The 24,982-nt window shown below is 52.7% G+C and overlaps 1 protein-coding gene across 13 annotated transcripts in view; it reads right to left on the reverse strand.

Annotated features, from left to right (window-relative positions):
- Positions 1 to 24,982, reverse strand: part of SEMA4D (semaphorin 4D) — a 122,171-nt gene that overhangs the window by 1,254 nt on the left and 95,935 nt on the right. For 12 of the 13 annotated variants that reach the window (XM_053578839.1, XM_053578838.1, XM_053578807.1 and 9 more), the window contains 5 exons: positions 24,668 to 24,890; positions 23,685 to 23,800; positions 17,877 to 18,049; positions 17,205 to 17,248; positions 13,908 to 16,292 (listed from right to left, as the gene is read on the reverse strand). In XM_053578839.1, the coding sequence (XP_053434814.1) occupies positions 15,367 to 16,292; positions 17,205 to 17,248; positions 17,877 to 18,049; positions 23,685 to 23,800; positions 24,668 to 24,890 (1,482 nt within the window). In that variant the 3' untranslated portion in view covers positions 13,908 to 15,366. Of the gene's footprint in view, positions 1 to 485; positions 584 to 5,530; positions 5,741 to 13,487; positions 13,698 to 13,907; positions 16,293 to 17,204; positions 17,249 to 17,876; positions 18,050 to 23,684; positions 23,801 to 24,667; positions 24,891 to 24,982 lie in introns of those variants that run through there. The other variant, XM_053578847.1, reaches the window with a different exon arrangement.

Here is a 24,982-nt window from a genome sequence, read left to right on the forward strand (position 1 = left end):
GCAGTCTCTAGACTTTGCTTCTCATAGCAGCCAAGAAAGCCAGTTAGCAACTTGGGAACCTTGGCAGGACCACTTCCATGGGGGGGGCCTGCCTGAAGCGTGAGCCTCTGCCTGCTCCTCCAGTATGCCTCCCTGAGGTACCCAGGAGGGAACCCCACTGCCCAGAGTTCCACTTTGGTCAAAGAAGTGACTGAGTGCTCTGTCCTGGGGTAGGGTGGCCATGGGGTCCTATCTTAACCAGACAACAAGCCCTGCCTGTGTACTCCCCCCAACCCCACTGCCTCACCGCATTCTCCTTATCAGTGATTCCTGATCCCCTCCAGCCTTGCTGCAAGACTCAGGATTCCCCTGGGGCTGCAGGTTTCACAAAGCAGCTGAGAGGAATCAACGGGGGCCCATGGCAGAAGGGTCCCTGCAAGACTATCCAGAGGTGGCATGTGCCGGGCCCACCTCCAACCCTGTGGGGCCTGGCTGCAGCCACGTACCCATGCCTTCCTCCAGCTCTGCATCATCTGGCCGTGCTCCCCAACCATGGCCTGCCAGGCAGCCAGCTCTCTGGTCCATTTCTCCTGGTGGTTTGCTTCTGGAAGACAAGCAAGGCCGAGGTCATGGATCTGCAGCATCTCTAATGCTGCCTGTCCCCTCAGGCCCCTGGGTGCAGTGGGTGGGCTCTAGCTATGGGCCTGCCTGCGACCTGCTAACCTGCTTCAGGAGCACAGCCCACTGGTGAGGCCCCTCCGCCAGGCTGAAGTGGGTCACAGCAGAGCTGCTGGCATGCCCAGGGGCCAGCATGTGATCCTGGGCCTCACCTGTACCCACAGGGGCTCCCAAGCAGCAGTTTGATAGATGGTGCCTGGTGGCAGCTGCCCTCCAACGTCACATTGGCACTTTGTATTCCTGCCTGGTAGAGGGGCTAACTTTATGCTGGTGGGGAGTTGCAGAGACCCTGGGCAAGGCTTCCTCTTCCCTGGAGAGCAGAGGGTGGCTCTCACCAAGGCTGGTGGCATCTTGGGAAGCCAGCGTGGCTGTATGCTCTGGGGACATTACAGCACCTGCCACTCACTCTCCACAGCCTCCTACATATGCTTTATCCTGGATTTTGATTGTTGTTACTGCTGTGTCATGACAGCACAAACCTGACACAGCCATGCTATTTTTGGTAAACATAAGAATGAAGGTATCATTTACAGGCTCTTGTCACTGATTTCAGAAACTGGTTCTGAGAACAAGAGTCCTTCAGATACAAAGCAGAATTAATGTGCTGAACAGAACTAAGAAGCCCCATGGGTCAGTTTACGTGCTGGGCACCCACCCAGCCTGTGGGGTAGCCCTCCCTGAAAGGGAGGGGGATGCTCTAGCATTAATCCTTTTTATGTTTGGGGGAGCGGGGATTGGCTTATTTGTTTTAGAGCCATTGTCCCACTCCACCCAGGCTAGAGTACAGTGGTGCAGTCATAGCTCACTACGGCCTTAAACTCCTAGGCTCAAGTGATCCTCCTATCACAGCTTCCCGAGTAGTTGAGACTACAAACACCCAGCTGGTTTTTTTTTTTTTTTTTCTTGGTAGAGATGAGCTCTCACTATATTTTCTAGGCTGGTCTCAAACTCCTGACCTCAAGCAGTCTCCCCTCCTCAGCCTCCCCAAATGTTGGGATTACAGGCATGCCCATGCTAGGCATAATTCCTAACTCAAAAAGGAACACCTCTGATTGTAACAACATGTGGGGGTGAGTGGGGTGGGGGACCTCACATCAACAGAGAATCATTTTACTCTTTAAACATACCCAGCTCCAACACAACACCACCTACACTTTTAGAAAACATTGTGGGGGAGGGAGATAAGAAAATACTTAACTGTATTTTTGCTGCTCTAATTATGTCTTTTAACTCTGTGCCTCTTTGGTGTCTACCGTCCTTAAGAGTAACTTGTGCATAAAGATGCCAGTATTCATAGTCAGGTCCTGCTCATTACTGATTGCCGAGCTATGTGACATCAGGCAAGTCACTTAACCTTTCTGGGCTTTTTTCTCACCATCTATGAAGTGAGGATGACAGCAGCACCTATCTCATAAAGTCAGTCAGTTAGATACAAGGTAAAACATGAATAGGCTTCAACTGCCCAGTGCTTCGGTGCTTCTCTCCTAATGACTACATAGCAGACAGCACTTGTTCACCTAACTCCTGGGCCGGATTTCACAATGGTAAATCACCTTCATGTGACGGTTCTGTTTCATCCTAACAGCAGCTGTGGAACAGAACAGGCAGGAGATTTTACAGAAATGAGAAGAACCGAAACTCAGGTCAGAGTGTATGTAGCAATTACTTTTCTCCTGAACTTCCACAAACATGACAATAAGGGACCCTTTAGAAAAGTATATCAAAGGGTGCCAAAAAGATGTATATACATTTTGAAAAAGGAAAAAATTATAATATACAAGATGACAAACATTTATCAGTATATATTACAATTTTAATACAGCTTTTTCCATTCTTAAAATAAGCATACATCTTTTTGGTACCCTCTGTATACATAGATAAATGTTTGAGAAAGGACAGAGCAGGGAAGGAAACAGCAAGAAGCTGGAAGACAGAGGGATAAGCATAAATTGAGTCAGCAGACCCAAAACAGCTGAGTCCAGGGCTGGCATAAAGCAAGGAACAACCTGAAAATTGTCTGCAAGTTCAGGCTCTGTGCTAAGTAAGATGCTTGGTGCTTCACAGGCTGTTCATCACCTGGTAGCCCAGCCAGAGGACTGCCTTTCTGGGCTCTGAAAGACTGCTGATTCCCCAGGAGAGCACAGGACAGATGGGCTCTGTGCCAGGTACTGCCACCAGAGTCCACACTGAAAGGTTCACGGCATGGTTCAGTGCTAGAGGGCAAAGCCCTACCACTCCAGATGTGGGCTGCAGCTAGTCAGATGTGCTGAACGCCAAGCCCCCATCCAGCCCTGCTAAGTGACAGTCTACTTGGCAAGATCCCTGGGGTGGAGAAGTGCTTGGCTAAAGCACATTGATCACCTGCAGAGTAGTTCTGACTCAGCAGGTGGGTGTAAGGGCAGAGATGTCATTCTGATGAGCTCCCAGGTGATTCTCATGCTGCCAGTCCATACACACCTTGGGGAGAAGGGGCGAGACCAGTGATTTTCAGCTGGTGTACTATGAGAGGATCTTACATATGCCGTGAAAATTTTTAAAGATCATTAATTTCAAAAGAAGTTCAAAGCACAGTAAGAATTTTTTTTTACACATTTTTTTGATCAACGTAATTTAAGTGTGCTGTGGAAGTTTAACCACAGGTTCAAGTGCACCGTGAGATAAATGAGGTTGGAAAATACTGGTCTCGGCTTGGCACCTGTAGCTCAAGCCACTAAGGCGCCAGCCACATACACCAGAGCTGATGGGTTCAAATCCAGCCTGGGCCTGCCAAACAACAATGACAACGACAACCAAAAATAGCCGGGTGTTGTGGTGGGCACCTATAGTCCCAGGTACGTGGGAGGCTGAGACAGGAGAATCACTTGAGCCCAGGAGTTGGAGGTTGCTGTGAGCTGTGATACCACAACACTCTACCCAGAGTGACAGCTTGCGGCTCTGTCTCAAAAAAATAAATAAAATAAAATAAAAAGAAAAACACTGGTCTCAGGCAGTGCCTGTGGCTCAACAGAGTAGGGAGCAGGCTCCATATACTGGAGATGGTAGGTTCAAACCCAGCCCAAAATTGTAAAAATAAAAAAACGCTGGTCTAGAGAACTAGGGTTTTCTTTGTGCCCCTCTCTTAACTGCAAACAGACTATCGCGTCACAAGACAGCTATGGGAGCCATCCAAGAGAAGGATGGCAAGACAGAAAAGGGTGCCTTGAAGAAAGAAGAAAACTAGAAAAAAATCGATCAGTATTCTCAGAGTGAAGAGAATATAAGCATCCCCAAAACAATGCAATAAAAACAAAAGGCTCTTAGAAGTTTGGTGCCTGACGACTAGGGTGTCGGCCACATACACTGGAGCTGGTGGGTTTGAACCCAGCCTGGGCCTGCCAAACAGTAGTGACAGCTACAACCAAAAAATAGCCAGGCATTGTGTCGGGTGCCTATAGTACCAGCTACTTGGGAGGCTGAAACAAGAGAATCTCTTAAGCCCAAGAGTTGGAGGTTGCTGTGAGCTGTGATGCCACAGCACTCTACCAAGGGCAACATAATGAGACTCTGTCTCAAAAAAAAAAAAAAAAAAAAAGGCTCTTGGAGATAAAAACATGACAGTAGTAGAATTATAGACACTATTATGGCTTGGAGGAGAAAACTGAGGGAAATTAACATATGAGGGAAAGGGTAGATGAGAAATGGAAAATTCAAGTAGCCCAATAGTCCTACTTCTCAGAAAAATAATTCCTGAAATAATAGCAAGTGGAAAGTATTGAATATTCAACAGTATGTGGCTGGGTGCAATGGCTCACACCTGTACTCCCCCCTAGCACTCTGGGAGTCTGAGGCAGGTGGATCAGGAGTTGAGCTCAGGAGTTCCAGACCTGCGTAAGAATGAGGCCCCATCTCTACTAAAAATAGAAAAACTAGCTTGATGTTGTGGTGGGCGCCTGTAGTCCCTGCTACTTGGGAGGCTGAGGCAGGAGGATCACTTGAGCCCAAGAGTTTGAGGTTGCTGTGAGCTATGATGATGCCATGGCACTCTACCCAGGGCAACAGAGTAAGACTCTGTCTTTAAAAAAAAAAACAGATACGGCCCAGAGTTGATGGGAAAGGGCTTCCACATTTAACAGTCTGGCCAAGGCAGGCAAAAACCAAGATACCTTGAAATTTCACAGTGCTTGGAAAGTATATCATACAAGGTTTCAGAGAAGAAAAGCCCTCAAGGTCCCATCAGAAGACAGGGTGACATCACCTGCATCAATGCTGCAGGGCAGCCATTCTCAGGCCAGGATTACAGACCCAGCCAACTCCCATTTACATGTAAAGACAGAAAAGCAGCACCGGGTCTTGGCACCTCCCATTCATGCTCTGTGGGATGTGCTGGAAAGCACACTTCACAAAAAGACAGCACATCAAGAAAGGAACACTCCACCCTCAAGGTTAAGGGCAATCCGAGGGCAGCCCGTGGGCTCCTGGAGCAGAGGGCAAGCTGCCCAAGCAACTTGGCTAGGAGGTTCTGGAGCCTGGCAGGACACCAACATGTCTGCACGGATGGGGCAACTTGGGTACCCTGGAGCCTGGTGCTGAGTGTACACTGAGGGCCAGGCAAGTGGAGCAGCAGGCCTAACAGGCTCAGCTGCCCTAAAGATGTGAACAGTCCCCTCCCTGGGAAGACGGGAGACAGTGAGAGTGCACACAGTGGAGTAGGGCAGAAGGCAGGGAGTGAACAGCTTGAATCTGCATCTTCCTCAGTGTAAAGCCAACACCTAATTCCAAAACAAATGCCACCACGCAAGTGAGTTTCTGTCTGAGCGCATTTTCACTACATTTACCATTATACATTAATGGGAAATCACCTAAAAGGGTTGCAGGGGGTGTGGGAATCACTTACCAGGTGTCATCACAGCGACCTGCACCCTGGAGGTCTCATTCCCGGCAGAGGAGAAGATAGAGCAGCGATACTCGGTGCTTTCCCGGATGGTATCCCGCAGCCAGCTGAGCACATGGACCCTGCCATCGGGTAGTGCATGGGTCTGCACAGGGGCACATGTCTCCAGAACTCGCCCATTCTTCTCCCAGACGAAGCGGACATCTGCAGGACCTGGGAGCATACAGACCATCTCCACCTCCATGTCCCGGAGTCCCCATGTAGGACCCACAAAAGCTGGCCCAGTAGGGGGTTACCCAGGTAAGGGGGCCTCTTTTGTCCCAGCTGTATCTAAAGTGACAAGTTAATCCCTGGACCTCCCTTGAAGCAGGCTTCATGGTGCCCAGTGCACCTGTCCGTTGGCCTCCTACCCTCTGACCTTTTCCATAGCACATGCAAGTGGGCACTCTTGGGACTTTTTTGCAATGCTGTGCCACTGTCTGTCTTGCAGACTTGAAACAGTGATCCATCCCACCCTGGCCAGGCAGCCATGTGGATAGAGAAGCCCCAAGGACTCTGGTCACCAGGGCCATGGCAACTCTCCCTACGGCACCAAAAGGCCCAGAGCTCGGCCAGTTTTGTGTGGACGGGGGCTGGGACGCTGAGTAAGGATGATGGCCCCATCCCAGGGAGACTCGGGGAGGTCTTGGAGGGGAGCAGATGCCACCGCTGGAGCACTTGGGCCCTGCCTGGGGCCACAAAACTTAGCACACCCACCCTGGGCTTCCTGCCTCACAGACAGGCCCAGGGCCTAACCTCTGTGGCTTCTGCCCCAAACCTCTTGTTTTCAAATTCTGAGCTTGTTATCTTAATTACTGAAAAATAAAGCTAGGAGCCAACTACTTCCTATACTCTCAACTATCTGACCCTTCCAGGGTAGACCTTGGCTGGCTTCGGTTGTCCAGAGACCAAGGTGAGGATGAGGCAGGGAGAGCATGCCCTGCCTGCGCTTCCTCGAGGGCCGAGTGCTGCCTCAGGGACAGCAGGCTGTGTGACCCAATCTGACGGCCACCCTGAGGCCCCATATTCATTCCAGGGTAGCTGGTGGGAGCTGTGGACACCAGCATGGGGGGAAGCCCCAAGTCAGGTCTACTAAGCAGGTCAGTGGGTCTCTGGCTTCATCCTGGGGCTGCTGGCCTGGCAGAGACAGGCTCAAAGTCCCTGCCCTGCAGGGCACAAGTAAGCCAAGGCAGCTCCACTCTTGGCTAGAGAGGGCTAAGCACCTGCTAAGCTCTTGCCCAGGAAGGAATGTGCACACCCAGAGCAAGCTGGGACCATGAGGGCTCCAGAAGGCAGGCGAGGGGCTGCTGGTGCCTCTGTGCTGTCTGCTGGTGCTCCTCTGTCCCTGCGGCTCCTTGTCCTGGTGTGGCTCAGGCCAGGCCATGTGAGTACTGTATGTGTAGACATAGTCACATATATGCACGGAGAAACGATCTTAAAATGGTCAGGATGGGCGGTGGCTACCTCCAGATGGCTGGTTGAATTTGTGGTGGCTTTATACTTTGCTGGAGTTTCCCAATTGACTATAACAAACAAGTACTGCTTGTATAATAATAACAATGATAATGACATTTCCGAAAGTTTCCTAACCTATTTTGCATGGCTGCCCATCTGATCCTAGGTTAGTGGTTGAGCCCTCATGGGCAAGTTTAGTTTTTTGTGCAGAATTTTTGTTAATCCAATCACTCTAGTTTTTCCCAAAGTGCTGTGAACTCCAGCCACAGATATTTTGATTGATCTACAAATATAGTAGAACCCCTCTAAGTGGATCACCCTAGGGACTACAGCAAACTGGTCAACATAGGGAGGTGGTCAACATGAGGGCTGAGGCTGACTATACTGATATGTACATATGGTGCATGTTCGGTGTATGAACATTAGATCAACTTGAGGTTTCAGTGTAGAAAGGTGGTCAGCTATGGAGGTTCAACTGCATGTGCAGGGAAACTTCTATTTCCTTTCCTTCACTGCTGAATGCCCTTCATAACACCACAATGCATGTGCCATTCCTCAGTTGCTCAGTATCCACCACCCCCCTCCCCAAGATGGAGACCTGCACTGAGGCCTCAGTGCAGAGGGCGGGGGCTGGAGCCACTGAGACTCCAGAAGGTTCTCATGACCAAGCCACAGGGGGTGGATAATCTAGGTGGAGCAAATTCACCCCCAAGCCCCATGGACAGCAACCGTCGCCTGCCAAATCTCCCACAGCCCCACACACCCAGGCATAGCACAGGCCTACCACACACCCGGTGTGCGACCCTTCTCCAGCAGCAGTAAGAGGTATTTAAATGTGCACTTCATCGTAACAGGCATTAAAGATGTTAAAGAAGTACTTACATTCCATTTATCCTTTTTTAAACTATCCAACTGTGAATGCAGAGGAGAGTAAAGAGAGAGGGAAAGTGAGAGTTAAAGTCCATCTGCAGGGCCACCCAACTGGCACTGCCCCTTGTGAGGACAGGAAGCTCTGCAAGGCCAAGGCTGTGCCCTGGGTCTGCCCAGGCGGGCCAGGAGAGTGTCCTTTTTCCCATCTCCCAGTGGGGCCCTCCGAGACCGAGACCATCACACAATTCTTTCTGGGCCAAAGTCCTAGGTCCTCCCACAACCATCCATCATCATCACCACCAGGCTGGGTGGCTCCCCACAGTACCCCTGCAAGCTTCTAGAGGGTGGGGGTCTCGCTGCAGTGGCTGACTAGCTGCAGACTGTGGATATGCCACAGTCTTCCCAGAATCAGGTCAGTGGACATTGGTTCTTGTCTCACCCTCAAAGGTGGGAAACTGTCCTGGCTGAGAAGGGTCCAGAGTAGAGGGTCCCAGGCCCCCCCTGGCCCTATGCCCTCAACACAAGGGCCAGGCTGATCGACCTCCACAACTCTCTACTTAAGAAACCTGGGAGGCCCTGGGGGCCTCAGGCTCCAGCACCTGCTGGGCCAGTCGCTGTGGGTGGCTGCCCTTTGATACCAGTTGGTTTAACAGTTCAGACCTCCAACACCTTAGATAAAACACAAAAGGCCATCCCAAATCAGAAGAGCTGAGGCTACTATGCAGGAGCCATTATTAGCTCTGAAAATGACATGGGCCTCATCTTGCCACAGAAAGATAGCCCTGGTGGAGAAAGACCCCGCTTTGGTTAAAAAATTATATAGATCTATTTCTGTGTGTGCATGTGTCAGTACACGTGTGTAGCCTGTACTGTGCATGCACGAGTACAAACACACACATCACCACACACCTCGGCCGATGCACGTTCACAGATGCCCCACACACCACAGCTGGTTTCGTGCAGGTGCTGAGGTGGTTCTCTGCCTATCTGCCTTATTCCAACTGACCCACGAGGAGCACAAGGTCATTAATTCAGGGGGCAGAGCACGACCATATGCTAACTTAGCCCTTCCTCCAGCTCAAACTCCTTTTCTGTCCTCGTCAGCCCAGGTGCTCCTGGACATACAAGAGGGTCATGTCCCAATAAACCCACTGTTAAGTTGAAAATACCCTAAGTCAAAAATGCATTTAATACACCTACGTATCAAACCTCACGGCTTAACCCAGCCTACCTGAAACATGCTCAGAGTTGGGCGACATCAATTAATGAAAAGCTTGTTCTCATAACAAGTTGTGAGATGTCTCACGTCATCGGAGACCGTAGAGGAAGTGCAGAAAGGAGCGGCTGTGCGGGCACCTAGAGGACGCCTTCCACCGAATGCATGTGGCTTTGGCTTTTACAGCCCTATAAGTAGGGCCCAGCTGTGTTTCCCTAACTCTCCCTGATGACGATTTGCAAATGAAAGGCAGCAAGCTGTATGCAGAATAAATCCAGATTCCAGAACATTCCCCAACCACGATCAGGCCTCAGGCACTGTGAATGGAAGTCAGGTGTGCAGTGTGCTTTTAGACAGAAAGAACCCACACACATGCACACACAGTCCCCACTGGGAAAATCAGGAGATGACAGGAAACAGGCCTCGGAGTCACGGAGGTTGGGGGCAGCCCTGGGTGGCAGTGTATAAAACTAGGGGAGTGTTTTATCCATCACAGTATGCACTGTGGGATGGCTTAGCAAAGCCAGCCCTACAGTGTCACAGGCCTGGTACCACTCAGGGACTCGACAGAGAAGTGACCAGGGGACCGTTGGGGACCCAGGGAAGCAACTGGGCCAGACGTGCTGATGCGTCAGACACTGAACAGGGCTGAATCCCAGGACTTTTGAAAGTTCCCTGTAATGAACCAGCACCAGCTCATAGAACAAGTTTAGAAGGAAAAAAGTCAACACATGCCTCAGTTTGAGCTGGTCTGAGGGGGACACAGTCACAGTGTGCTGTGGCAGGAGTGGCCTCCATGAGGCCAGACCCATGACCCCCACAGGGGCCAGGGTCACAGGGAGAAGGGACTACTCTTGCTCACCTTCCCGCTAGACAGCAGGTGCCCGTCAGGAAGAGATGGCTGGTAGGTGCAGAATGTGAAAACCTGCCCGGCCAAGGGGGAGGAAGGCCAGTCCTAGTGGGCCGTTCCCCAGGTGCTGTGTGCCAGAGAAGCACATCCTACAGGGTGGGGGGACAGGGCAGCAGCCAGATAGGGCCTGGGAGAGGTGCTTCCGGGACCCAGGCCCACTGCTTCCAGCACGCCCCGCCCCTTACCCGCATGTGTCCGTGTGTGCATGTGTATCGTGTGTCTGATGCATGTGCTGCCATGTGAGGTGGGGGGGGGGGTGTTTCTCCCAGTCGCCTGCAGCTGTCAGAGTGGTGAAACATGAGGAACATGAACTTGCTAGTGAAGCAACATAAAGCTGAGACAGCAAACGCAGGTGTGGGCTAATGTGCTGTGTCACAGCTATGGGCGTGCTCAAGGCAGTGTCCCTCCCATGCAGGTGCACACTGCGGGGCAGGAGGGCACTTCAAGCTGCTCCAGGTCCCACTGGTGCACTTGGTCCCCCAGGACTCAAGAGCAGCTGGCAAGTGGCTCCCACGGGCAGTGTCAGGCCGTGGAGGCCCTGAGGACCTCTCGTCTCTGAGCTCAGAGGGCCATGGGAGCTCTGGTCCATGGCCAATCTTGCCCTTCCAACTGCCAAGCTTAGGGGACACAGTGGCTGCCAGAAGCTGCAACCTGCATCATCTCTGGGGTACTACAAAAGGGATGTTCCCAATGAGACACCCCCCAAGCTATTATAACTTCCCCTCTCAGGACCTTGCTGTCCCCACTCACCCCAGTTGACCTGTACCAATGGCATCAGTGATCCTCCCACCTCATCCTACAACCCACATGAGAAACCCACTGAGACAATTCTACTTCCCAGAGGCAAGTGCTGGGCAGACCAGAGATGAAACCCAGTGAAGGGTGACCCATCTCTCTCCACAGCTCCTGCACGGGCCCACAGGCACAGCCTCTCCCTCCCTTAGATGGACAGCCAGGCGCATGCTCTGGACATGGGACTTGGGGGTCCTAACCCACACTGCTGGGCCTCAAGCTCTCTCTGCATGTTCCCCTGGGATGCCAGCCTCTCCACCTACCAGGAGCCAAAGCAGCTTGCTGCCTGCCTTCGTATCTATCTATGCCAGCCTGTCCACCACAGCTCTGCCCCACCATGGGAGGCACTCTGATTGCACAGCCACCTCTCACCTTCTCTGCACATGATACCAGACTCTTGTCTCTGGTATCCTTCCCCTTGCTGCCCCTCCCTCTGCACATACCACAGGGGCATTTCCCTGTGTGGACTTACTCCGATCCCCTTTCAAGAAGGGTATTGGCCTGGGAGGGCTCTACCTCTCCCAGATGGATGAGCACATCAAGTCACCTTCTGACTCCCAGCTAAAAGCACAGAAGGGAGTTGGGGAAGTCTCCCGGGTGACAGGCAGGTCCTGGGGGAAGCTGGGTATGGAGCCAACACGGGGGCAGGCCCAGCCCCCAAATGCAAGTCTCACCACTGGCCTCCCTTCCATCAGCACCCCCCAGAGGCTGAGACACTGCCCCGTGACACAGGGTCACCCAACAGAGCTGTGCATGCCAGGAAGTGGCACATGGAACTAAAGATGCCACGCATGTCCTCTCATATTCTAAAAATACTTTGCTAGGCCTTTAATCAGATAGCCTCCAAACTACCATAACTACCATGAAAGCAGTCATTTTAGGAAAGAGAAAACCCCAGGTTGAGGTTCTAAACCAACCCTGCCCTGGTCTGGGAGCCGCAGAGTGAAGCCCCCACCCACGCTGCCATAGTCTCACTGCAGTCCCTGGACCCTGGGCCTCATCTAGAATAGTTCAACGACTCCTTTGTCAGGGGACAGTCCTTAAGGCAGCAGTACACAGAACAGGGCACCCACCTTCCCTAAAAAGTCATTGAGACTTTCAGCCACATGGTGGCCTCTGCTGCAGGTTGCACTGTCTACAGACCCTGACTCAACCCCAAAGGTGACTCGGGAAATTCAGAACCACAGCTCCTCCGGGTTCACCACGGGCCGTGCCTACCCTGAAAAGGGCCTAAGCTGCCCCTTCCTCTAAGCCTGTCCTTCCCCAGGGCCTCACAGTCCTCCCAGGTTATGGCTTCGATGGGGAATGAAAGGGCCCAGATGCGATCAAACATCTGGAGAGAAATTAACCCCATCCCAGGCCTGTGAAGGGCCTCACTGCTATGAAGGACTTCTCTGGCCTGCCTGCCCCAAGGTAAATACCTGGTGAGGAGCAACATTCAGCTGTGTATGTGACCACAGCGGCCCACCGGGCCCTGCCCCGTGGCTCCGACCATGCAAGCTGGCCAAAGGTCCAGCTCCACACTCTTGCAGGTTCACAGTTCCTGTCCACTGCCAGTTTGCTGCATTGACACAGGCCACCCTGAGGCTCTCAGAGCTTAACAGGGAACAGCAGCTTAAAACTTGTAGGAGTTTCTGGAAGTTTGTTTAGAAGTTTTAAGAAAGAGATGAACTAGATCGCTTTCCTTCCTCCTTGTTTCACTCCTACCCCAGGCAGGCTGGCATGTGCCACTCCTTTTCTTTCCATATCACCTGATCATTCAGGTGACCACACACCTATGCCAGTGGGAGCTGCCTAGAGCCTGGGATCCACCTGTAGAATGTTTTTGGCCGCCCCCATCTTTCCAAAGTAGAGATCCCATCTGAATATTTTCCAATCCAGGGCAAATGCCTCTTGTGTCCCCAGGGAGCACCCTAGACTCTCAGTCTTTTCTGATTTTAAACATCATAAAATGAGTCATTAGAACAACTCTTGTTCTGGAAGTTCCGAAATTTTTTTTTTTTAACCATGTCACTCAGTCTGAAGTGCCGTGGTGCAATGAGAGCTCACTGTATCCTCAAACGCCTAAGCTCAAGTGAGCCTCCCAGCTCATCCTCCCAAAGTGCTGGCATTACAGGCATGAGATACTGCACCCAGCCTGAAGTTAATCTTTTAAAATTTGAAAAATTTTCCAAATGCCACTTGTCACCCTCCAAACTGTTAGCAGAAACAGGAGCAAAATCCTATGAGTTGGCAAAGTGGGACCTCTGGGCCTAATCTGGCCCACTGTCAATTTTTGTAAATAAAGTTTTATTAGCACACGGCCCTACCCACTCATTACAAACCACCTCTGCCAGCTTTCACAGCATAGCAGCAGAGCAGAGTTGCATGACAAAGAGCCCAGGGCCCACAAAGCCTAAAATACTTAACGGTTGCCTTTTTGAGCAAAAATTTGGCTGACCCCTGCTACCTACTAGGAGCAGCTTCATGCTTCTTACACTTTCCCTTGAGAATGACCCACAATGAAAGCATGAAACAGCTCAACCCAGGGTCAGCTCAACCCAGCTATGACAGCTATGGATTGTAAAGGCAAAGTGAGAAGACTGCCAGCCATGGGGGAGGCCCCAACAGCCCGCCTGACCCTGGGAGGAGACAGAGATAGAGATAGGGCACAGGGCACACGCAGTGCCCTGACTCACCTGTGGCCTGGCAGAAGAGGTGGAAGGTCCCCAGCGAATGCACCTGCTGCGCCTGGTCACTCAGGAAGGGTGGCAGCAAGGAGACCCGTGAGCTGCTCTCAGGGCCCGTGCCTGAGGCCGGCCAGAGGCTCCGGGGAGAGGAAGATGAATCAGGGCCCAGACAGGACAGGGAGGAGGAGCCAGGAGGAAGGAAAGGCTTAGAAGATGAAGCTGCGAGACAGGACAGAAAAGAGAGGGCACTGAGGAAGAAGTCCAGGGGCACATCACAGGTGAAGAAGGCGAGACACAGCAAGAAACGGACATGTCGGGCGGAAGAGAAAAGAGCCTGGCCATGCGGGGAAGCGGCAGGAAGCACAGCCGCCTCTCCAGCCACAGGGCGCAGGTGCTGCACCGACTCCACTAAGGAACATCCTGCCCAAATCAAGGATAGATGCTTCTCATTTATTTGGGTACTTTCCAAATGTATACAATTCAAAGTAGAAAAATAAAAACAAGGTAAATCTTATAAAACACAAATGTTCACACCAGAATGGTCAAATCATATCATGCTGGAAGACAAGACTGTCCACACAGGCACACAAAAATTCAGAGTTTATTGCTCTTTGCCATGGGAAAAAAAGAGTCTCTTCTCAATGGGTATTTACAAAGCAGGGAGATGGAGTGTAAAATTAGCAAATGTTGAGATCATACCACCCGTTCACATCTTTAAGACAGTGGCTGGCGGAGCAGGTCAGGAATAGCGGCTGTGTGCTTACAGGTACGTGGTCACAGCCCTTGGCCAGCAACCCTGTCCACAGAGGCCCAGCTCAGTAGGTACAGCTCAGTTAGGTTGCTGGGAAAGTCTGGGCAGGCAGTGGTCATAGAATTGAAGCCAAAAGAGACAGGAATGCTCAGAAAACCAAAGGTGTCCTGTGAAGGTTCCATCTGTCTGGCAGGAAGTCTTGACCGGCAGCCATGGGCACTGATCATGCCACACCCTTTCTCTCAGCTCTGAGACACCCCCTAACTGCCCCCTGGGCTCTGGGCTGCCCAGGCCACCTTCCTTCACTCAAACCCGCCTCACAGGCATGGGACAGACCTCTTCAAGAGAATAAAAAGAAAAAGAGAAGGAAAAAAAAAAGTATAGAAAAAACAAATCTCTCTGAAAACGATACTTTTCTCGAGGAATAAAGTAAAAAAAAAAAAAAGAAGGTGAGCGTGCTCGAGAGATGGTTTTGGTCAACATTTCTAAAAGCAGAAAGAATGCATTTAGCAAAAGTAAGTTTATCCCTGAGAATCGTAAGCAACATAAACTATATTTTATCCCAATATATAACAAAATCTAGAAGATGCACGTCTTCTAAATATTAAAACATCTGCTTCAGTAACTAAAAAAAAATGACCTATGACATGAACACAATCAAAAAGCAAAATCCTAAAACAATAATTAAGTGGAAGAAAAGGTTCGTGCCAATCTGGACAACAGGCAATAAGTTACCAATCTGATAAACTAAAATGTCATTTCCAATCTGGAATGAATTATCTTTTAGTGGCTGCCGTGAGGAGGGGAGCCGAAGGGATGCTCTTCTCAGCCGGGGGGTCAAACCATCTTCCCCCACTACAAAAAGGGCTCAGGTAAACCTGCACCACTGCCCACGGGACTCCATAAAGTACTGCGACCGACCGTGGGATGTGATGCTTGTCATTTTCCAAAAGGACAAAGAGAACCTAAGTCACAGGCTCAACCCAAGAGAAAACAGACAGAGGACTGAGGCTGGCTGCTCGACGCGGGCTAACCTACGCAGTGCTACCAAGACTCGGCTACCAAACGGGAGAGACACAAAACCCCCCAGCGTGGACGTGTCACAGCCGAGGCGTGGGTGGGGATGCCTGGCCGGCCTCAGTCTCCATCCGCATCCGAGTCCGCGAACTTCAGTTCGCACTTGACATCAAATGGCCTGTCCCTGGCAGAGAGGTCGTCGATTCTCTGCGAGTCCTCCCTGTCTGTGGGGACTTTGCTGGTGATGGTGTCCTGCTCGGTCTCATAGCCGGTGTCCAGGGCTGGCTTGGGCTGCTCCCCGTTCTGCTGAGAGAAGCTCCCCGGCTCCACCAACGTCTCCTTCAGGCTCTGCTCGTGGTCACAAAAATCCGACTTGGGCTTCTTCTTCCCAAAGAGCAGGGCCGAGCGGAATTTTAAGCAGTGTCCAGGCAGGTAGCCCTGGTAGCAGTTGTAGAAAAAGAGGCAGAGGAAGAAGACGAAGAAGAGGAGGAAGAGGGACATGAGGAGGCGGTTATCGCTGGGGTTGAGGTACATGGTCTTCTCGGAGAGGAGGTGGGGAGCCGTGTTGATGACGATCTTTGGTTCGCAGGATGTGCTGGTGGGCGTGGGCCTGGGGGCAGCGGTGACGGCCCTGGGGGAGCTGACTTGCACGGCAGGGGTTGGGGGAGGGGACCCTGGGATGGATGCTGCTGACACTTTGGGGGCAATCCAGCTGCCTTCCGTCTGAACAGCTGGCAAGGTGGGCAGCTCGGGACGTGCCGGGACGTGCTTCACCTCGAGGACGTGCTTGGCGACCACCCGGGAGACCATCTTATTCCTGACCTGCTCCTCTGACAAGCACAGGTACACCCCACTGTCTCCCTCCGACAGGTTGAAGATGAGCAAGTTTTTTCTGCCCATGAGACCATACTTGGGGCTTTCGACCTTCAGCACACTGTTCTGGAATTTCCAGAACACCCGGGCCAGGTTGGACTTCTGGAAGCATTTCAGTTCCGCTGTGCTGCCGCACTTGAAAAAGTGCTGCCGGTAACTTTCTTTAGTTTTATCTGGAACATCAAAATAAACGTGCACAGCATCAACAACTCTGTTTGCTACCTAACTTCTTTTAAAAATAGGTTAATACCCACAAGATGACATAAGAGTTTCACCCACTGGAGCAACACGGACTCTTCCAGAGCAACTAAGGAAATAAAGACGTGCGTGAGCAAAAAGCAAAGAGATGAGCTCTGGATGGCAGCCCACTGGGACAAAGAAATTGGAGGTGGCTCCAAGCAGCAGAAATCCCGCATCTCACCCCTGCATCCTGGAAGAAATGCACCAGGTGGGAAGAGCCTAGGCAGAGAGGCCAGTTCGTGTCTGGTGGCAGCAAATGCACAATACTCCAGTTAGAGGCTCTGAGAGAAGTCGCCCTTTCCGTGCACCTCAGCCCCCTCCTACGTGTGTCACAATCTGACGACAGCTGTTTTACTGGGACTGGAGGGCACAGAACCCAAGGGCACGACTGCCTGTAGACCATGACCTTTAGCAACTGTTGAGGATGGGACATGGGGCCTGATTCCATCCTTCCTCTCATCAGTGTCTGACAGTCACAGGTGGTTGAAAGCCCAGCTGGGGACCTAAGGGAAACACCACCCCAGTTCCTCAACTGCCTGCAGACCAATCTCTCAGGGGTCCCCTCTTCCCAGTTAGGGTAGGTCTAGGTTTTGCTTCATGAGCCCCAAGCTGAGCAGAAGAAAGAGCAATTCTGGATGGGGAGGGTGCCCAGCAAACACACTGTGGGGTGCTCCACGCTCTTCTGCAATAGGCCACAGGGCCTGCTACCCGACACGTGGCCTCTCTTCTGAGAGGGGAAAGGAAAACAGAAGGCACACAATGACACAGAACTGAAGCACCAGGGAATGAATGGTTGCGAGACCTCGCTGCCCTCATAGGAGCTGGGAGGACGAGGAGCCACTCACCGGGGCAGCTGGAGACGTCGCCACTCATCTCCTGGACCAACTGGCTGGAAGACAACCGCACATGTTACTCACCCACACACGCGCGGCACCGTACACGTTACTCAGCAACACACGTCACCCGCACACACGCGGCACCACACACGTTACTCACCCGGACACGTCACTCGCGCACACGCGGCACCACACGTTACTCACCCGGACACGTCACCAGCGCACACGCGGCACCGCACACGTTATTCACCCGGACACGTCACCAGCGCACACGCGGCACCGCACACGTTACTCACCCGGACACGTCACCCACACACGTTACTCACCCGGACACGTCACCCGCACACATGCAGCACCGCACACGTTACTCACCCGGACACGTCACCCGCGCACACGCGGCACCGCACACGTTACTCACCCGGACACGTCACCCGCGCACACGCGGCCACCGCACACGTTACTCACCTGGACACGTCACCCGCGCACACGCGGCACCGCACACATTACTCACCTGCATACACGGCGCACCCACATACGTTACTCACACACATCACCCACACATGTCACTCACCCGTACACACATGCACACTTGTACACGTTACCCGCACACACATGGCACCCATACACACGCACCACCACACACGTTACTCACCCGGACACACACAGCAACCCACCCCGTACCTGCTGGGGTCCTCAGTCTGGTGCAGGGTGACACAGGCATCTGCCTGCCGGCTCCAGGCACAGTAGGGGTCCCGTGCCAGCACGCAGTCCGCGCAGGTGCCGTGCTCCCCACAGAAGGCCAGGGGGACCTGGACCACGCCCAGGTTGGAGCCAGCATAGAGGAACCTCTTGCCCTGTGCATGTAGACAGAGAAGAGAACTGGTGTCAGGCACAGTCATAGCCCAGCAGGGCTCTGTGCTTCCTCCACCGCCTGAGGAGAACATCTTCAGGGATGGGAGCAGGACCTCCCCAAGTCAGAACCAGGGCAAGGTCAGACAAAACCTCAGGTGAATACAGGTTAGCGTGAACATGGTCTTCCAGCAGCATCGCATCACTGGGCCTTGGGTCTGAACCCCTCCCTCCCCTGTCTGGGCCCCTGCTGCCCCGGCCCTCCCTGCTGGCAGAGCACTTCCCTGCACATATTTCTTCTGGGGCAGGAGACTGCTCAGTGCCCCCTCTGGGTCCCCGCCCAGGAGTGGGTGCGCTGGCCTGACGCTCTCGGCCACCCTCCTTGCCTCATTGCAGGTGAGATGAGGACTCAGGGCACCACCACCAACCACATCCCCCAGCCAGCACGTGAGTGCCCGTGGACAGAGTCCTTGGACTCAGCAGGGACCTGCCACAGGGAGGACTCCAGGTAGATATTATATAAAAGACAAACAGAATAATGGGAGGGACACCTCTCACTTTCCACATATCTACGTGTGTGAGAGAGGAACACACAGACAGGAGAGCAGCCGCCCAGCCCTGTGTGGCCACATTCAGAGTGGGGAACAGACTGACTCTCACCCTCTAGAACACCCAGTTTGGGATGGCTCTGGTTTCAGGTCCATCCCCTCAGCCCGCCGGCACCAGCGGTGTCCGACTCAGGCAATCACCAGGGTCAATTGTTTTTAAACTAAGGTCAGCAGGAGAAAAGGTGCCCCACACTGCACCCTCCTGAAGCTCAGGGCATGCAACAGACTAGCAGGTGGCACAATGAACCCTCTTACTGTGCCTGGAAGAATCTGTCTCACCTCGATATCCCAGAAAAACCTCTTGGTTAACATCACAAGATACCCAAATTTACATACAACTTAGTATTTTAGAGTCAGATGAAGCACAATCTTCATCTTCAAGGGCATGTTCAGAACCAACATCAGGGTTTGGCTGAAGGTCACAGTCCCTGCCGCTGACCCAGACCCATAGGCTCTGAGGAATCCAAAGGCCCCAGGTCATAGACCAGCCTGTGTGGGTGCAGATACATGAGAGAAAGCCCCACCCTGACAGCTCCACCCAGTGGATGGAAACTGCAATTACACAAATGGCAGAGGGAACCCGGCCCAGTGCTGCCCCATCCACATCAGTGGAAACTCAGGTAAACGAGGCCGCACATACACCACATTCATGGAAAGGATCAAGGGTGATGTGTTCCATGGCTCATGGAGGTATGGAAATTATTTCCTGGTGACAAAGCCTATGCCAGGTACCTTCAAAGGGTCTCCTGCCAGGGACACACTTGGAAGGCAGTGTGGATGCTCATGCACAACAGAACAGGTGTCACTGGGTGGCCAAGGGGAGCCCCCCTGACCCTTCACTCCAGCAAGAGGCAGGCAGCAGCTGCGAAGGGTTGGGAGGGCTATGGGGGCCAGCCTCTGGGGCTGCAACCCTTCCTGGCAGCAGGAGACTCAGCCAGGTCTGTCCAGGACTACCTCTGCTTGTCGTGGACAAGGCCAGCTGGAGCCCAAGTGATACAGCTGTGACAGCAGAACACGCCTCTCAGTTTCCAGTGGGTAAGCATGGAAGGGAAGAGAGAAAGGGGAATTCTCCACTAGGACAGCCAGCAGAGACTGCAGCGGGCAGGCCACTGGCAGCTGGGAACACGGTGGGCCAAAGGAGAACGGGGTGTTCCTGCAGCTTTCAAGTCCCTCCCCCACGTAAGTAGAGGTGACTGTGGGTTTTCATACACCCACACACTGTCCCCAAGAGGAGGGGCTCACTCTGCCCCCACACAACCCCACCCCTGGTGCATAGTGCATAGGAAAAGATGGCACTGACTCAGAATTAGAGTCAGTGCTGGTGGTCACTGCACCAGCACTGCATCGTGGGGATGCCACATCCCCAGCAGCCTCTCAGGTGGCTCCCCCAGACCTCTGACCCATGATCCTCAGGAGAAAACATATGACAGGCCACAGATGCCTGACTGATCATGTCCGGGAGTCCCAGGCTCACAGGACGCAGGGACAGACTGAGACACAGAGGAGATGTGATGCCCCAAATGCAACCAGTGATCCTGGAGGAGCCGAGAAGGTCATAGGTGGCTAGGGGTGTGGGGGCTGGGGGTATCAGGGGCTGGGCTCCAAATGGCACAGGTGCCCAGGACGGCGCCTTAGCTCAGATGAATGCACCTGGCTAGAAGAGAAGTGACACCCTCTCAGAATATCTTACCTTTTCTATAAACCTAAAATTATTTCAAGACAAAGAATTTTTAAAAGGCAAAGAGAAAAGCAAGCTTAACTGGGCACCACGCAGCCTCAGAGAGGCACCTAAGAGGCAGCTTGACCCTCAAAGACCCTGTCTCCCACCTCGCCTTCCCCTGGCCTGGCAACTATCTCTGCCAGTGAGTGTATATGCAGGGCCTGAGGCACGTGGGGGTGACGGTGGACAAGGCCAGAGTCGAATGAGCTGCCAAGCTCTTCCCCTGCCCTCTGCCACCCTGGCTATATGCCACCATTAGCAAGAGTCCTGGTAAAAATGCAGCCACGGCCAACTCTCTGGGTTCAGCAACCATCAAAGCATATCTGCTGCATATGGCCACAGGACCGAGGCAGGGACTAAAAGGGGTGTCTGCACACCTGTGTTCACAGCAGCACTATTCACAAGAGCCACAAAGGTGGGACCAACCCAGGTGTCCTCTGAGGAACCAATAGACATGCAACATGTGGTCTGTCCATACAAGCAACACCATTCAGCCTTAAAAGGAAGGACATTCCAACCTGCTACAAAGGGATGACCCCTGAGGACATTATGTTAAGTGAAATAAGCAAGTCACAAAAGGACAAATGCTGTGTGAGTCCACTGAGAGGAGAAACCTACAGCACTCACAGCCACAGAGACAGAAGGCAGAATGGTGGGTGCCCAGGGCTGCGGGAGGGGGACCGGGGAGTGACTGCTCAGGGAGCTGAGCACTCCCTGGGAAGATGAAGAGGGCTCTGGAGATGAGTCACCTAGCAAGGTTATTCTCATCACCGCTGAGATGTACAGAGAAGAAAGAGTAAGAGAGTAAACGTCATGTGATGTATTTTCACTGCAATAAAAAGCAAAGACACACACCTGTCATTAGGGGACAAGACACAGGGAGGGTGTAGGCCAGCTCCTTCTTGTTCACTGATGGCCCTGGGAGAGGCTGATGGGGGCAGGGGACAGGGAACATAGTCTTTTTACCACTGAACAGTGTCTCCTGCTGCCATGGCTGTGCAGCTGGGAGTTCCAAATCCTCCTGGGGCCCTCCCCGGTCCTAGGGGAAGGTGTGGAACTCCCAGCATGCAGGGTGCAATCCCACCTCTCCCAGGCAACTGAGTGGGGTGGCCAGGCAAGACCAGCAAGGCTTCCCCAAACCCACCAACTTTCTCCCTCCTGGGCCTCAGGCTCCCTGTCTGACAGCTGCCTGGTGTGGCCAGGCAACTGGGTTCCAGCTGAGCACAGGACTGACCTGTCACTAACTCCCTCTTACACAGAAACCCCCTTCCCTACCTCCTTCCACCTTTGTGGGTCAGGGCCTATGTGCCCTGGAGGCCTCTGCCAGCCTGGGTCCCCGAGTGACCATGTGGAGCAGAGCCTCATTCTCGGATGTCCATAGCAGGGGCCCAAACTTTACTCTGGTGAGTATTCCATGCCTGCTCCAGTCTGCCATTTGGGTGCACTTCTTTCAACTATGTATGAGGTTGGGGTGGGGCTGGGGGAACAGCTGAAACACCCACCCTTCAAATCGCCAGGGCTCCCAGAATTTCTAGAGACTGACAGGCAAAACCCCCACAGACACCAAGTACCTGACAGCTTATAGCTCATTCAAGCTATTTCATTTCCATTTGGAACCTAGGAGGAAACACGCTACAGGAGCAGAGAGGGGAGATAACCGCATAACAGGAGTTTGCGGAAGCTTATGGACACAGATAAGCTTATGGTCAAGATTCTCGAGAGATGTCTGCAAATATGTGCCAGTCCTAAAAGGTGGTCCTGTTATTGCCCAGCTAGAAGAGCCTCCTTCCTCTGCTCACCGCCTGGGGACCGACCAGCAGCCAGCTACGGGAGGCAGCCCTCCAAGGGGCCAGCGTGGGTATCTACCCACCCCTGCCAAGGAGTTGTGCAGGTTAAACCAGAGATTCTCAGCCACAGAAAAACCAGAGATTCTCAGCCACATTCTCAGCGGGATGACAGGCCCAGACTGACGCTGAAAGAAGGCTTTAGAAACGGTGCAGGGAGGAGAAGTTTAGTGACAGGTAGCCTGGCCATTGGGGTCTTGGCAGTCCCAGGGCAGGCACCAGAAATTGCAAGCATGGCCAAAGAACCATGAGCTTAGCACAGGTCACAGTGTGGGGCTCTCAGACCCAGCTGGGGAGATCCCCACCCAGGAAAAGCTCTGCCCAGTCACAGGGCAGCGTCCTCCCCAGGGTGCCTCCCACCAGTGAGCCCTCAGCAGGACAGCTCTTGGAGCGGGGCCAGCCCCTCATGGGAGCACCATCCAGCCTACCTCCTTCCAACACAGGCTCTCTGGGCTCCTGCAGAGCCAAGCCTGTTCTTAGCACTCTACAGGGCTCATATGACACAGAGTACATTTGTTGATAGGCCTTGATAATCCTTGATAGTATCTCACAGCCACCCAAAGATGAGCTGCTTTCATCCCACTGTCCAGATGGGGACACTGAGGCACACGAGACAAGGCTGGCCTGCTCCGGCTTACAGCCACAAATGGTGCAGCTGGGGATCTGGACCAGCCTGTGCTCTGCTGTGTTCTCTCACTAGTAGTGACACTTCTAGGTCACTGTGGACCTGGGATAGGGTAGCCAACTCTGAGCTGGGGGCCAAAGCCAGTCCCCTGGCCATTTCTATACTGCCGGCCAATCAAGACTGGGTTTTATAGTTTTAAGTGGTTGAAAAAAGCATGAATAATATTTTGTGATATTTGAAATCTTCGGAGATTTCCACAGGCAGATACCCTCATGTATACCCTGGCCACAGTCAGTGGGCGACAGCTGGAGAGTTGAGCAGCCATAGCCCAGATCTCATGGCCCTCATGGCCTCTGAGACTCACCACCTCTTACAGGAAAGGTTTGTCACCCGCACGCAGGGGAAAGCACCGTGTTAAGGTGGAAAGAGCTCTATAGTCATGTCACATTATTTCTGCTGGGACATGTCTATGCTGACAAGTCAGCTGCATCAACACCACACCCCACCGATAAGTTTGCAGTCTCGCCAAGCTCAGGGCATGAGAATGTGTTTTCAGATGGCACATGCCCACCTCACCACAGCCCATAAACCTGCAAGAAGTCATGGACATTCTGGCAACTTTGGAAAGAAAGTTTGTCTCCCCAGGTCTGCCTTCTTTCCTTTTCCCAAACTTCAGATCCCACAGCTCAGGAACCACTTTGGCTGGCAGTCCCAAGGTCAGCTCACCTGGCCACACAAAGGGGCCTACCCAGTGCCTAACTCCAGCTTGGTGACTTGTGGTCACTAAGACTCAAAGCTACCATACAAGGCAGACACCTGGCCCAACTACCCACATCACTTTACCTTCTTTGAAGACAGCAGCAGAGTTTGGACAGGCTCTGGGCCCTGGAAAAGCTGTGTCTCCTCGATGATGTGAATGTCACTCTCGAGGTTGACAGCCTTGTGCAGGGCTCCCTGGTCTGCAAGGGCAAAGCTACTGATCAGTGATGCGGCCCCAGAAGGAAAAACCAAGGAAAATGACCACAGAAACAAATACTCTCCCTTCTTCCTTCTCTAGTCATTTCTTCAATAAGATACTTAGAAAAGATGACAATTTTGCATAAGGAATGAAAAAGAAAAAGCCTTTGGAAAAATCAACAACTGAAATAAATAATCAGATATGCAAGTGTTATAGGCTCTTTTAGTTTCTTTGTGAAAAATAATGTTCCATTCTTGATGCCAAAATAGCCCTTTGTCAACAAAGTTGCCATCACAGCATTGAGAAACTGCTGCTGAGTTCCACTGACCCGCAGGGTGTCGTCCAGGAGGGGCCCAGGCAGTCAGGTGAGGCAGGGCACAAGCGAGGTTGGCTGGGAGGCTCTGAGGGCAGGCTGCGGTACCTGCCAGCTACCCCACGACCTGGTCCAGAAGCGCTCATTTCAGAGCCCACGACCTGGGGCAGATGTGCCCACATGGCAAGTCAGGGTACATCTCAAACCCAGCTCCTTAGTAGAGGAGCAGGGCTAGGGTCTTCTGCAGCTATTAGGAAACACAGGGCTGTTGCCTCCTCCCAGGCCGACTCTCACACCGGCCCCTGCCAGCCCAGCCCAACCCAGCCCCAGGCCAGGACTTGCACATCTAGCAAGCCTCTAGGTGGCCTGGTGGTCACCAAGATCTGAAAGCTGCTTGGTGTGGTGCCTTCTCAAAAGTCCTTTCATGCCGTAAATAAACCGTTCAGGTCACCTTGAGGGAGACCTCCGATCCACTTGCAAAAGATTACTTGACCTTCGTAATTTTCCTAGCAGAAGACACAGACATGCTATCCCTGTGGAGCCTTCAGAACCCACCTGTGCTGATAAACATGACATCATAGATGGTCCCGTCCAGGGCCCGGGTCCTGTCCACCACGATCTGGGTATAGTTCACATCTTTTTTGATGAGCTTGGGCCGATTGTCTATTGGAGTTACAGAGTCGTCCATCAGAGGGTGGTCTTTAACAAACTGCAGCGTTTTGTCTGGTAGGTTCAGAGAGCTGGTATAGTTGGCCGCCCGCGCCTCACTGTCAATACACTACGGGAGCAAAGTCATCCATGGTGAGCACGCAAAGCCCCAGACAACCCACCCCACGCTTCTGCACACACCTCGGGACTTCCACAAGGTGT

The sequence above is a fragment of the Nycticebus coucang genome, chromosome 2, assembly GCF_027406575.1.
Source record: "Nycticebus coucang isolate mNycCou1 chromosome 2, mNycCou1.pri, whole genome shotgun sequence".
NCBI lineage: Eukaryota > Metazoa > Chordata > Mammalia > Primates > Lorisidae > Nycticebus > Nycticebus coucang.